At 40.5% G+C, this 12,294-nt stretch overlaps 1 protein-coding gene across 1 annotated transcript; it reads left to right on the forward strand.

Annotated features, from left to right (window-relative positions):
* Positions 1 to 17: 17 nt before the first annotated feature.
* RNF8 (ring finger protein 8) lies at positions 18 to 12,294 on the forward strand (the record flags this gene model as incomplete). The annotated part of the gene is made up of 8 exons (XM_083857557.1): positions 18 to 107; positions 2,358 to 2,486; positions 4,014 to 4,754; positions 5,850 to 5,912; positions 6,286 to 6,375; positions 6,986 to 7,093; positions 8,090 to 8,294; positions 10,103 to 12,294. 8 exons carry the CDS (start codon positions 18 to 20, stop codon positions 10,246 to 10,248), a joined length of 1,572 nt encoding a protein of 523 aa, XP_083713683.1. The 3' UTR covers positions 10,249 to 12,294.

A 12,294-nucleotide genomic window follows, 5' to 3' on the forward strand; every position in this document is an offset into this window, starting at 1 on the left:
CCCTCCCGCCGGGCGCCATGGCGGTGCGCGGGGCGCCGTGCCTGGCCTGGTGCCTCCGCCGCGTCGGGGCCAGCTGCGACTGGCTCCTGCTGGAGGCGGGCACGCAGGTGAGCGGATCCGGCCCTCGGGGCGGGGGAGGAGGGGGTCTCCTTGTTTCTTACAGCATTTCCCAGGAGGAAAAAGCACCGCCTCGTCCCGCTGAAGGAGCAGCCGCCGTTCGAGGCCGTTCGGAGGGGCCTCCCCGCCCGAGCGAGCGCCGCCGTTCTGCCCCGGTGCCACCCGGCCTTGACCGAGCCTTCGCTTGTTTATATCTTTAAATTCCTCTGTCGTGTTTAGGTAGAGTTGTTCGTGTGACGGTAACGTAAGTGAGGACGAAGGGAGTCTGTAGCCTAATTTACAAGGCGATGCTTTGGTGAGGGTTAACAGTAGATAAGGCATAAGGTATTCAGGTGAAAACCTCGTGTAAACGAGGTCATGTTTAATGGTTTTGGTTATGTTTTGGCTCGGTACAGGAATAGCCGGTTTCTCAGCGTTTTTTAATTGGAAAATTGGCCCTGATGCTCCTCCCTGAAATTCAGCAGGCAAAGATGTGTGGTGGGGTTGGGGCGGTGTAAAAGGATCGCTGTTCTGGTGGTCAAAATCAGACAAGTAGTTATGTGCTGTGGGTGATGCTGTGGCCAGGGCCTTGTGCTCACACACTGCAAAAGGCACCCATCCGACTGTATGCTTTTGTTACTCTCCCATCATGGATTTGAAGTCCTGAGATGGGCAGATCTCCTTGGTGAAGGGCTGGAGGTAACACAACTTGCAGCCAGGATGTTGATAATTGTGCAGAGAATCCAGTTTGGGATGTTACTGCTCTGATTGCCTGCACAGGGGTTGTTTTAGACAGCAGGGAGGCTGGTAGCATTCTGCTGCTGTGCCAGGCCACAGAGCACAAACTGCTTTTGCTGGAGATTTAAATCATAATCAGAATATCTTGGGTTGGTAGGGACCCACAAGGATCATTGAGTCCAATTCTTGCCTCTGCACAGGACAGCCCTAGGTATAACACCACATGTTTGAGAGTGTTGTCCAAACACTTTTTGACCCCTGTCAGGCTTGGTGCAGTGACCACTTTGGTGCCAGAGGACTCTGCTGAGCTGTGGGGATGTGCTGTGGCTTGCCAGTCTGCTGTGAGCAGCACTGAACTCCAGCAGGCCTGTGGTGACATCTTGGACCCCTGTTTACTAAATGAGCTTGATCAAGGGTGAGTTTTGTGACTGGCCCTGTTTGCTCTTACTGATACTGCTGTGTGAGATCCTGTATATGTGTGTGACTGGGTCCTGAGGATGCCACCACAGGGACAAATGCAAAGCTGATTTTATGTTTGAATCCTCGTGAAGAGGGGACTCTTTATCCATTCGAGTCTCTGTACCTCTTACATGTGCAATCCATGCTGACAGAACACTACATGAAACATTTAAGAGGTAGGCACTAACGTGGTTAAGTTTGCTTTTGTCATCTTAATTTGCTTCCTTGCCTTTGGTTATGACATGGGGGTCTGAGTTCTTGCTCTAAACTCAAGGTGAGAGCTGCTCAGGTAATGCAGAGCACAGATTAATTAAGAGAATTGTGCAGAGGAGGCAGCAGAAGGAGGAAGAGCAGGGATGTACTTTAAATGGCAGTACGAAATTAGATGAGGTTTAATAAGATACTGTGCAATAGTACAATTAAGTTATGTCCCTTCTTCCAGAAGATACTAATAGAGTCTAATCCAGTTATTTAGATCACTTGTACTGCTGGTTATGAGCTGCATGTAGCTTAGATTCTGAATGTAAGATCAATGGTGTGAGTTACAAAAGTATTGTGTATTTAGGGCAACGTTGAGTGTGCACTTTTTTTGATGGCAGTTTTCTGGGCTATTTTTTCCTGTATCTTTCCTGTTCACAAATGGTTGAACAGATGCAACTAGCAAAGGAAGAGGGTAAGAAGTAATCTTGAAACCCACACACAACAGTGCTGGTTTGAAGAAATGGTGTTTGGTTAGGTCATGATTGAGGTGGGACACAGATGGTTTGTGAGTGGCTTCAAGCAGCTTTGCTGCTGAGGAAGATTTCCATGAAACTAAGGTTGTAATGTGCCTCAGAGAAAACAAATTTTCCTCAGTGGGAGGGAAAGATAATACTTCAAACTTTGTAAGCTTCCATTTTCTGTCTACTCTTAAATTTAAATGAAAAAAAAAATCGTATTATGCCAGACTTCTTGGAAATAACCATAAGTTATTGATCTAGAGTTTTGCTGTACTTAAATTGAAATGACAAACTGAATTTACCATGTCATTACTGATTGCAGTAACTAAACCATTTTATTTTTAGGTGACTATAGGTCGAGGATTAGATATCACATACCAGCTGGTGTCAAAAACTTGTCCCCTGATGATCTCTCGTAAGCACTGTGTCTTCCAGCAGAATGCAGAAGGGCAGTGGACTGTCAAGGATAACAAGGTACAGACACCAACTGAAGACCTTGTCCTCTGAGATTCATTGAATGGATGAGTACCATTGTTTTGGATCTAGCAATGTATGGGCTATGATATAGTATAAGTGTGATAGAAGGTCCATGGGAATGTGTCTTGCCTGTTGTGTGCTTCCAGCAGGAAACTTCAGTCTGCTGCAGTTGGGATGCAAACTGTATTACTTTATGTATGTAGATCCACCTCTTGGTTTAGCATTTTTCAGGCCAGTGTGGCCTTGCCAAGGACACTTTGTAGTCTGTGAAGCTGTTTGGTGCTGCTTTCTTAAAAAATATCCTGCATGAATTTTGACACAGGATCTTATCCTTTCAAAAGGATAACATTCTTGTAGTGCTAATGAAAAGATAAAGTGCAACTCCTTATTGTAGTGACTCAATTGTTTTAATTATAATTAATTTCCACAAGAATCTAGTGTTAGAAAAACCCTGCTTCATGTTGTGTTCAAATGAATTTCTCCTGAAAGTTCTTCTCAGCTGATTAGGATAAAATGTTGATGTCAGAGTCCTCACCTGGGCCTCACTTTGACTTGAGTAATCTGGTTTTTATCATGAACTCTCCACTTTCTCATTCAGTCTGAAAACAGTAAATTGCTTTAAAACAGCACTGGTAGAACAAGTGTTCAATACATCATGCAGATTTGAAGGATGTTTGGGTTGACAGCAGATTAGTCAGAAAGGAATGGAGTGGCTACTATTAAAATTACACTGGTCTTAAACAAAACCCTCTTGTAGTACATGTATAAACTTGAAAACTTAATGTTACTGCATGATAGGAAACATCTACCATAGGTAAAGTATTAACAATTCCTGTCTATTTTCACTGCTGACCAGTTGGTCAGTTTGTTTCATTGAGTCTCGTTGAGATTTGTCAGTTCCTATTGTTTCTGTAGTTCATCATAAGCACAGACCAGTTTTGGTGTTTTTGACAACTATTTCTTGAGCTAATTTTGAAACCTTTTTTGTGCTTTGAACATTATCTCTAGAAGAACATTTTCCTTCTTCTTTATAGTCTCCTTGTATGTATGGAAAACATTGCTTTCTTCAAGGAGTATAACCAATGCTTCTTTTTCTTTCCTATTGCTTTTTCTGGAATTTCAGGTAACATTAATTGTCAAGAATAATTACTGTCATATTCTATATTCCTGACAATGATCTTTTTATTAGTTAGTTCTTATTTCTGAAGGTTTTCTTCAGGCTTTTTCCCTCAGAGTTCATTGTTTTCCTTCTGCACAAGCACATATGTCAAAATGTTGTTCTTGGTGCTTGTACACAAAACTGTAATGCAAGAATAACGTGCAGTAAATAATACAGTGCAGTAACTGTAATAAATGCAACACTGAGCCAATAAACTGGATATTACAAGGTTTATTTAAAGAGGTGAATTGTTGTGATTGAAGCACTGAAGAGGTTGGCTGTGTTTATTTACAGTTCCCAGAAATAACTTTCAGAGGACTCTGTAACTACATAGTAAATTTTGGTGATTCTGTGTTTATTGGCAGAGTCTAAATGGAGTCTGGCTTAACAAACAGCGCCTGGATCCATCAAAAGTCTATCCTATTGCTGAAGGAGACCGTATCCAGTTGGGAGTGCCTTTGGAAAACAGAGAGACTGCTGAATACGAGTATGAAGTAATTAAAGACGAATGGGAAAAAATTAGACCTTTTTTAGCCCAAAAAAGTGACCTGGGGAAAGCTAAGAGTTCAAGAAATAAACGTAAATTTAGTTCGGAGGAATTGGAGACATCTGGATCAGAAGGCCCTTCAAACTCCAGGTGCAAAAGGGACAGAATGTCCTGTGACAATGAACCTTTAGATAAATCATGGGGACAGGCAGAAGAGGCCAAACGGCTAACGGAGAAGTGGGATGTCAAACTGCCTTCTCCTGGACCCAGTGAGGGGGACAGTGGTCCAGTGCATGGTGGCCCTGTTCACTCCAAGAAAGCTGTGACCTTCCCCCAGCAGGATCAGAAAGGCTCCGGTCTTGCAGAATCATGGACTGGCTTGAAAATGCTGAGGAAATCTCTAGTAGATACAATGAAATTGAAGGTCAAAGTGCAGGAGAAGCAGACTGCAGTTCTAAATGTGAAGCAGAAGCGCAGGAAGTGTGATCAGAAGGAGATCCTGGTAATGGAGCAGGAGCTGCAGGAGTTGCAGAACCAACTCTGCATGGAACAAGAGCATCAGCAGCAGCAAGTGGAAGAGCTGGAGAGGACATTCTGTAAAGAGCAGCAGAGGCTAGAGGTATAATAGTGGTAATAATTTTGGCCTGTGTCTTCACTTTTATGGAATGCCTTGTATAAGGCATTGATCCAAAATAGGTCTTGAACTATACAGTAACATAAATGGTGTTTGTGTGAATTACCCGTGCTAAAATTTTTGTGGAAGTATTTAACTTAGCGTGTAACACAGTGCACGTACCAAAAGAAAGTGCAGAGACAGAAGAGATTTAACTGTATGGGGAATTCAGAAAAGGGTGCAAAATGAAGCATTTCAGTCGTTAAGGAAGCATGTTTTTAAATAAAAAAACGAAACTCTTTGCCTGATCTCTAGTGCTTATAGAGAGGACAGGTTGAAAAGCAATCACTTTAAGTGTGAATTTCTCTCAGTATGTGGGTGAAATAATGCCCAGTTTTCATGGTAAATGCACTGTCTTTACAATCAATGAAATATTGCATGTCTTAATCCCTGGGGAGGAGGAGATTCTTTTCCTCCTTTAAAAAACTCTTTCTTACAATCTGTAAGTCCCTTTAAGGATTAAGTATATGTGACAAGTTGTTTTTTTGGTAACAGACCAAAACCTGTTTGAACAGTTGAGACTGACTGCTCAAAATTTGGTTTAAAGAAGGTGAAAATTCATCTTGGAGTGAATCTAATAATTTATTAGTTACTTCCTAAAATCTGCTGCTAAAGGCAAGATACCAGTATCAGAGGTAGAGAAAGTTTGGAGTTGTATTCTTAGAAACAATGGGACATTTACCTGGAGCTTTAGGTACCTCTGACCTGAATGTGCTCAGAGTTGCAGCTTTTAAGCTGTTGCTGATCTCTTTGCTTCTATGAATATGCTGGTGTCTTTTGAGCTAGAATAATGTGGAGATATTCCAAATATAGAACTGTAAATGATACATATCCATTTTAACTCTTCACAGTAAATGATAGCTCTAATTTCTGTTGTACGCATGTAACCCTAGAGTGGAACATCTCGCCATTTGTTGAATATCAGTGTTGTTTCTTTAAGCATATCCTCTAAAAAGAGTGTCCAGAGTAGTAATTTTATGTCTCTTATGTTCTTCAAGTCTTTTTTTTTTTTTTTTTTGTCCCACTTCTTACCCCACCCAGGGAGAAAAGTGTCAACAAGGGGAAGAGAATCTGAAGGAGCAGCTGGCCCAGGTCTTGCAAGAGGCAAGTGATTATGAGTCTAGGTTTGGTTTAACTGTGCAATTTGGATATTTAAATCTTTCCAAGTGCTGTGGCCTCTTGGTAGAAGACAAGCACTTTGCCTTAAGTGATTGTAAAACCTAACTGAAGTAAGAGTAACCTGGAAGAGGGAATGCAGAGTGTGATGGCACTGGGAAGGTCATAAATAACTGGCAGTGCATTCCAATTTTAAGTTAAGGATAAACTGCCTTAACACTGAGCTCTTCTCAAATGTGTTGCTGTTCTAGGAAGAAAATAGGAGAAATGGGTATGCTGAACCTTATGACTATGACAATGTATCTTTAATAGGATAGCTTATCATGGTACTCTTATAACTTCTGGAATGGTGTTGTTACAGCACCGTGCTTTGATGGAAGAACTGAATCGTAATAAAAAAGATTTTGAGGAGATAATTCGAGCCAAGAATAAAGAACTGGAAGAAACCAAGGTAAGGAATAACTGCATTCTTACTTTTATTCATAAGTGAAACACGAGATGCTGCAGCAAAGAAAATGGTTTATTTAACATTTGTCTTGGTACTGCCTGGCCTCCTGTGGTACAAATATCTGTGTTTTGAGGTGGCAGCTGACTCTGGTTTCCAGCACTGGGGGAGGAGATACCTTACCTTTTTCATAAATTAATGTCCAGCTGTTTTTCCTAGATCCTTTTTGATCATAAAGAAAGCCCAAAGCACCTGAACAGTGCATTGTGGAAGTGAAATGGGCCCATTGCACCCTTTCTTTAAAAAACAAACAAAACATCAAACCAGAAATAACAGGAAAAATATCCATTGACAAACCAAAAGTGTTTGAGGTGCTTCATTTTGGTAATGGCTGCTGTTGTTCTTCCAAATTCTGTGTAGTGGGTGGGAATATTCTCAATACTGCTGAGACTACACAGAGGAAAGAGGTTACAGGTCTGAGTATATGATAGATACCCACTTGACTTGACATGTGGAGATTTACAGTATGATTTTCTTCCCCTGCACACACACTTCTTGCCAATTGAGAAAACCTTTGTTCTTTGTTGATACACAACCACATGTACTTTTCCACTAGGAGGAGAAGGAAAAGGTGAGAGCCCAAAAAGAAGAGGTGTTGAATCAGATGAATGATGTGTTGGAGAATGAGTTGCAGTGCACAATATGTTCTGAGCACTTTATTGAGGTATGTTTAAACCTGTATTGCTTTGCCAGTATAAAAGAGTTGAGAACCTTTCCATAGTTCTAGTATCACAATATTTGAGCCCTTTTCCTTACTTCACTTGTTTAACAGTCCCAACAGACCCACAGTGAGTTCTTATGGGAAAGAGTTGATCCAGAAATCTGTTCTGTCTGCCCTGACTCTTCTTTGCTTGCCAGCAAATTCAGCTTTAATGTTTCTGTCTGAATAGACATGAATGCTTAATCCTAAAATGCACATAAGTTTGGAGCACTTTGTAGGTCTTTGAACTGGTGCTCTTAGTTGTTGCTGACATCTGCTTGGGGAAGAATTATTTTATAGTTGACCTTGCTTTAAGCTGACTAGAGTTGGACTGTTTGAGGTTTAGATAGATGGAGAGGTTAGTAAAGGGAGGGAGGTACAGTATTCAGTCAAGTTCTGAGATTTTTATGTTGTTCAGATAAGCTCTTTCTTTGAGAAATTTGTCTGTTTTCATTTGATTCTAAGAGTAATAGGCTATGCTTGTCATGTAGGCCATTATTTTTGTTCATGTTTTGCTAGAAGGTCAGTTTCATTACATTAGTTTTTACTCTGGGGAACCTGATGTGTTAGCCTTGTTATAATGGCTTAAGAGCTAGCTAAAATTTTAATTTCTGGTTTCTCAGTATATTAAGATGCTATTTTGCAGTATCTGAGGTTTTTTCTGAAGTTTATCCTTTTCAAATTGGGGTAACTTGTTATAAAATTAATGAATTTTTTCTCTTTCTGATTTGCTATGACTTACAGTGACTCCATTAACTGACTTGTAAAGCAGGCCTGACCTCTGGCACGGAGGGTGGAGTTTGTGTATGACTCCTGCAAAGGCCCTAAAGGCTTTGGGCTCTCCAGTCCCTTTCCCTATACAAAATATTCATCTAATAATTCCCTGTATTCAGTATGTTTTTGCTTGACAGTGTCTGTGGGAGCATGCTGTGACCAGTGTCCTTGTGCTGAATTCCACAGGCAGTCACTCTGAACTGTGCACACAGCTTCTGCTCCTACTGTATCAATGAGTGGATGAAAAGGAAAGTGGAGTGCCCTATCTGCAGGCAGGAGATCAAATCAAAGACACGCTCTCTGGTGCTGGATAACTGCATTAACAGGATGGTAGAAAAACTGGATGTGGAAATGAAACAGCATCGCCTGAACCTTATCAGAGAGCGGAAAGGTGAGAGGTGGGTGGATGTGGCATGATGAGCACAATCTCTTATTCCATCTGTTTTGTACAACTTTCTTTGGCACCTATATACCAAGAAGATGCTCTGGGAATGCTGTACAAACACTAAAAAATAATAATGAGATCTCTTGACTAACTAGCTTTACTGCACAGTAAAATAAAATTAATATAAAATTTGGAAAAAACTTTGGTATGAATTCCACGGTCTGGTGGGACAACTTAATTTAACCATGCTAAAGGTCATGCTCTTTTAAAGAGATCACTTAATAAAAGCAAAAATATATCGAATGGTCCTTGAAAAATTTACCAGGCACTTTGATTAATCTGTGGAGTACATAATTACAGAAACTCAGCACACCTGACAAGAAGCTCTGAATTTTTTTCTGTGTGCTAGATTTATGTAGGAAATCTCTGAAAGAGACACTGATATATCATGTAAGTGTATAGGTGAACTGACAGTTGCTCTGACATGTTTATTTTTGTGTAATTAAAGCCGCTGTGGCTTACAGGCATAACATCTTGCCTAGTTGCTGCTAAAATACTGTGGATAATGGAGATTACTTTAATAAAATCCCCAGTGTGGGTTATTCCTAGTCTGCTTCCTTCTTCTAAATTTCTTTCTAGAGCATTTGACACTGGTATCTAGGTGCTGAAATATAAATGTCTGTTCCTGCTATCCCTTAAATTTCTATTGCTATGTTCTCTTAAATAATTGTCTTTGTTTTCCCTTCATAGAGATAAGTGCATGATCCTCAATTTTGCAATGTATCAAGCTTTTTACCAAAAGAAAGGTGCTTTTGAAACTTTTCAGACCTGCCATGGTGACATAGAATGACATCACTAAGCAGTGCTAGTTCAAGCCTGAAATTATAACCTATGTAAGCCTTTGTCTGATTCCCTCAGGAAATGCTGCATTGCTGAGAGGTTGCCCAGCTCAGCTACAAGAATTGCTTTTTTACCTCTGCGGAGCTGAGGCAGCCCTTGCACAGTGCATGCATTGCAGAGTGCCACAGTGCTCCTGAAGTGTCTCGTCAGGTACCAATGGGCTCTAGCTGAAGTGCTGCCTTCACTGGAGCCCACTGTATGCTAAACCAGGGTTTTCATCCCTGTTTGAACAAAAAGTGAATGAGTTCATAGCCTACCTTCAGAAATAACTGCCTGTAGGAAATCATGCAAATTTACCGTGATACGCTTCAGCTGGAAGATGAAATGGTTTCTGTGCCTCTCTGTGCAGTGATGGTAACATTTTGATTGAAATGAAGATAACCATTTGTTAATTTAATGCTGTTGCAAGTGGCACTTAAGAATCCGTCAGGGCTTTCCAAGAAACCTTTCTAAGAGGCGTAGTAGCCCCAGCACTAGAAGGAGGGCTTGCAGTCTTAAATAGATGAAGCTTTTGATGAGACTATAAATGTCCTGAACAATCACTACTTGTTTGAGAGCCTCTTATCACATTTTTTTCCCTCTTCTTACCTGGCAAGATGCTGAAATAGTTAGCCACTTCCACTGCCAGTTGTGTGCCTGTGAAGGGGTGGAGAATGTCTCCTCCTCATCTGTGTTACCTTAATAGGAAAAGACATAGAGAACACTTTAGAACTCTTAAGAAAACAGCAAACAAATAACTCCAATACCTTTGTTCTTTTATGCTGAAAACTGAAAAGAAAAAGGCCTATGTCCTGCAGCTTGAAAGACCTATTGCTAACTGACAATGAGAAGCTAAAATATAGTTTCAAAGAAAAGTAGCACTTGTGTGTACAGTGGTCACAGCTAACTTTTGTATCTGTGTGTTTTGAATGCAGAGAAACAGAATGTGATGGTGAAACCAGCCAAAGACAATGACAACTATGTCCCTTCTTCCACCTACTCCATCTTGTCAATGAGCAGTTGTGACAGTGAGGACTCTGAGGAGGATTCTTCCTATAGTGAAACCTACCATGTAACCTGAACATTGTTACTGCACACTCATTGCCCCTGTGCTACCTAGAAGGAACCTAAAGGTGTTTGGTTGACTGCTGCTGGAGGAGTGGAAGGACCTGTGAAGAGGTTGGAGCTGTAAACTAGCAGCATTTGGAAGAAGGATCTTGATTTCCAAATGAATGCACAGAAGCTTGATTTCTAAAACAAAATTGGGTTTGTGAGAGAACAGATTGCCATTATGCTGGCTAATTGACATACAAACCCTAAACTTCCACCTTAGCTTGTGACCTGCTCAGTGTAATGAAATAGTTTGAATTACATCATTGCTCTTTTTTTAGTAAATTACATGTTTGCATCAGCATCCCTTATTTCAGGCAGCAGAAGGAATGTCCCAAGCCTTTTGAGGACATGGCCTTCCCCACCAGCAGGCAGGAGATAGGTATGTCAGGAAAAAGTGCCAATGTGGGTTTTCCTCTTGAATTTCATATGGCAGCTAGAGTCATCTCAGGCCTTTGGCATTAAAGGTAATAAAGGGTGGGATACAGACACTGTTGGCTGCAAGTGCATTGTAAGCTAGCTGCTGGTCATTGGCTTGCTCTGTTTATGGAGCCCATTTTCTGTTAGATGGGGATGGAGAAGATTAAATCTTCCAGGAGTCTTTAGCTAGTGTTCTTTTAATATAGTGTCTTTGGTTTGTTCCCTCTTCAGGCTTTTGCATGAAGGGTTTTAGAACTGGGAAGCAGAACATCCAGAAATTTTTAGCAATGACTTAAAAAACATATAATCAGCAGCAAGAGAGGAATCTCTGCCTCTTCAGGTGTGTCACTCTCCAAATTATTGAAATGTCCTGTTGGCAGGGTAGGAAAGCAGCATCTGTAGCCAACCACAAGGTACAGAATGAAGCACTTTGTTTTATTGTTTACAAGACATAAGTGTCGAGCTGTGATTGTACTACCCTCACGGCAAATCACTCGTTCATAAGAGACTGATCAAGTCTTGCCTCATCCGATCATGTATTTGTCTATTGAGATCCATTTTCTAGTGACTCATGCTTTTGACGTAGCTGTTACACGGAAAGGACTCTTACACTGTGAGAACAGGATGGGGAAGCCCTTCTCATCTGTAATACTACTTTGGCTCTTTGTATATACCTTTTCATTTGTATGTTTATTTTGTTTAAGAATGAAAATATAAATCCATTTCTGCTTTAGTCTTCTTTGGTGCAGCAACTGAGATGAATGTCTTTTAGTCGTCTTTGGACTTTTTTGAGAAAACAGACTATATAATTTGATGATTTTGCTTCATATTTTGATTGCTGTACACAGTGTGACTACTTTAAAGTTATTTGAAAGACTTTTGTAATCAGAAACCGATAAAAGACAACCCAATCCTTCAAGACTGTGACTACCCTAATGCTAATTTAATAGCTACAATCATACCTCTTACTTCTTCCACCAAGAAAGATACCATTAAAAAGGTGCATGAATAATGTCCTAAGGAAGTAGTGTATTCTGACAAATTTGATTGGTGGGATTTAAACAGGGGAGGCCTGATCTGTGGGCCAGGCAGCTTGCTTAAAACCTTAGTGTAAGGTTTCTTTTGTGAAGGAGACATTACATCTGTATTCTTCTTCTTTAATGTTCACTTTCTTTATGTATTCTTGAGAGTTTCTTTTGTGAATAGATGCTTCCTAGAATGGATGAGAGAAGAGCATTCCTCAAAATGCTGATGGATTAGGCAGATGTGGAACAGGCATTTCCGATGAAGAGGAGTAGAAGCAAAATACTCTGGTTACGTAGGACTGCAAATTCTTCTACTCTGTATCTCTTCTATACTGCTGTGCTTTTTTTTCTCATTTCATTTTGCAAAATATATATTTATTTTATTATGTTGGCGTTTATTCAGTAATGCTTCCCCTGGTAACAGAGTGATAATCTTTGGTTTAATTTCTGAGTGTGTCCTCTTTTCGCTAGAACACTAAGAATGTTAGTGGTGTATTCCAGATTATTTTCACTCTTATTGGAAGGTGCACAATGTGTAAACATCCACAGAGAGAGGTTAATTATTAATACTG

This window comes from Zosterops lateralis (genome assembly GCF_965231275.1).
Source record: "Zosterops lateralis genome assembly, chromosome: 3".
Classification (NCBI taxonomy): Eukaryota; Metazoa; Chordata; class Aves; order Passeriformes; family Zosteropidae; genus Zosterops; species Zosterops lateralis.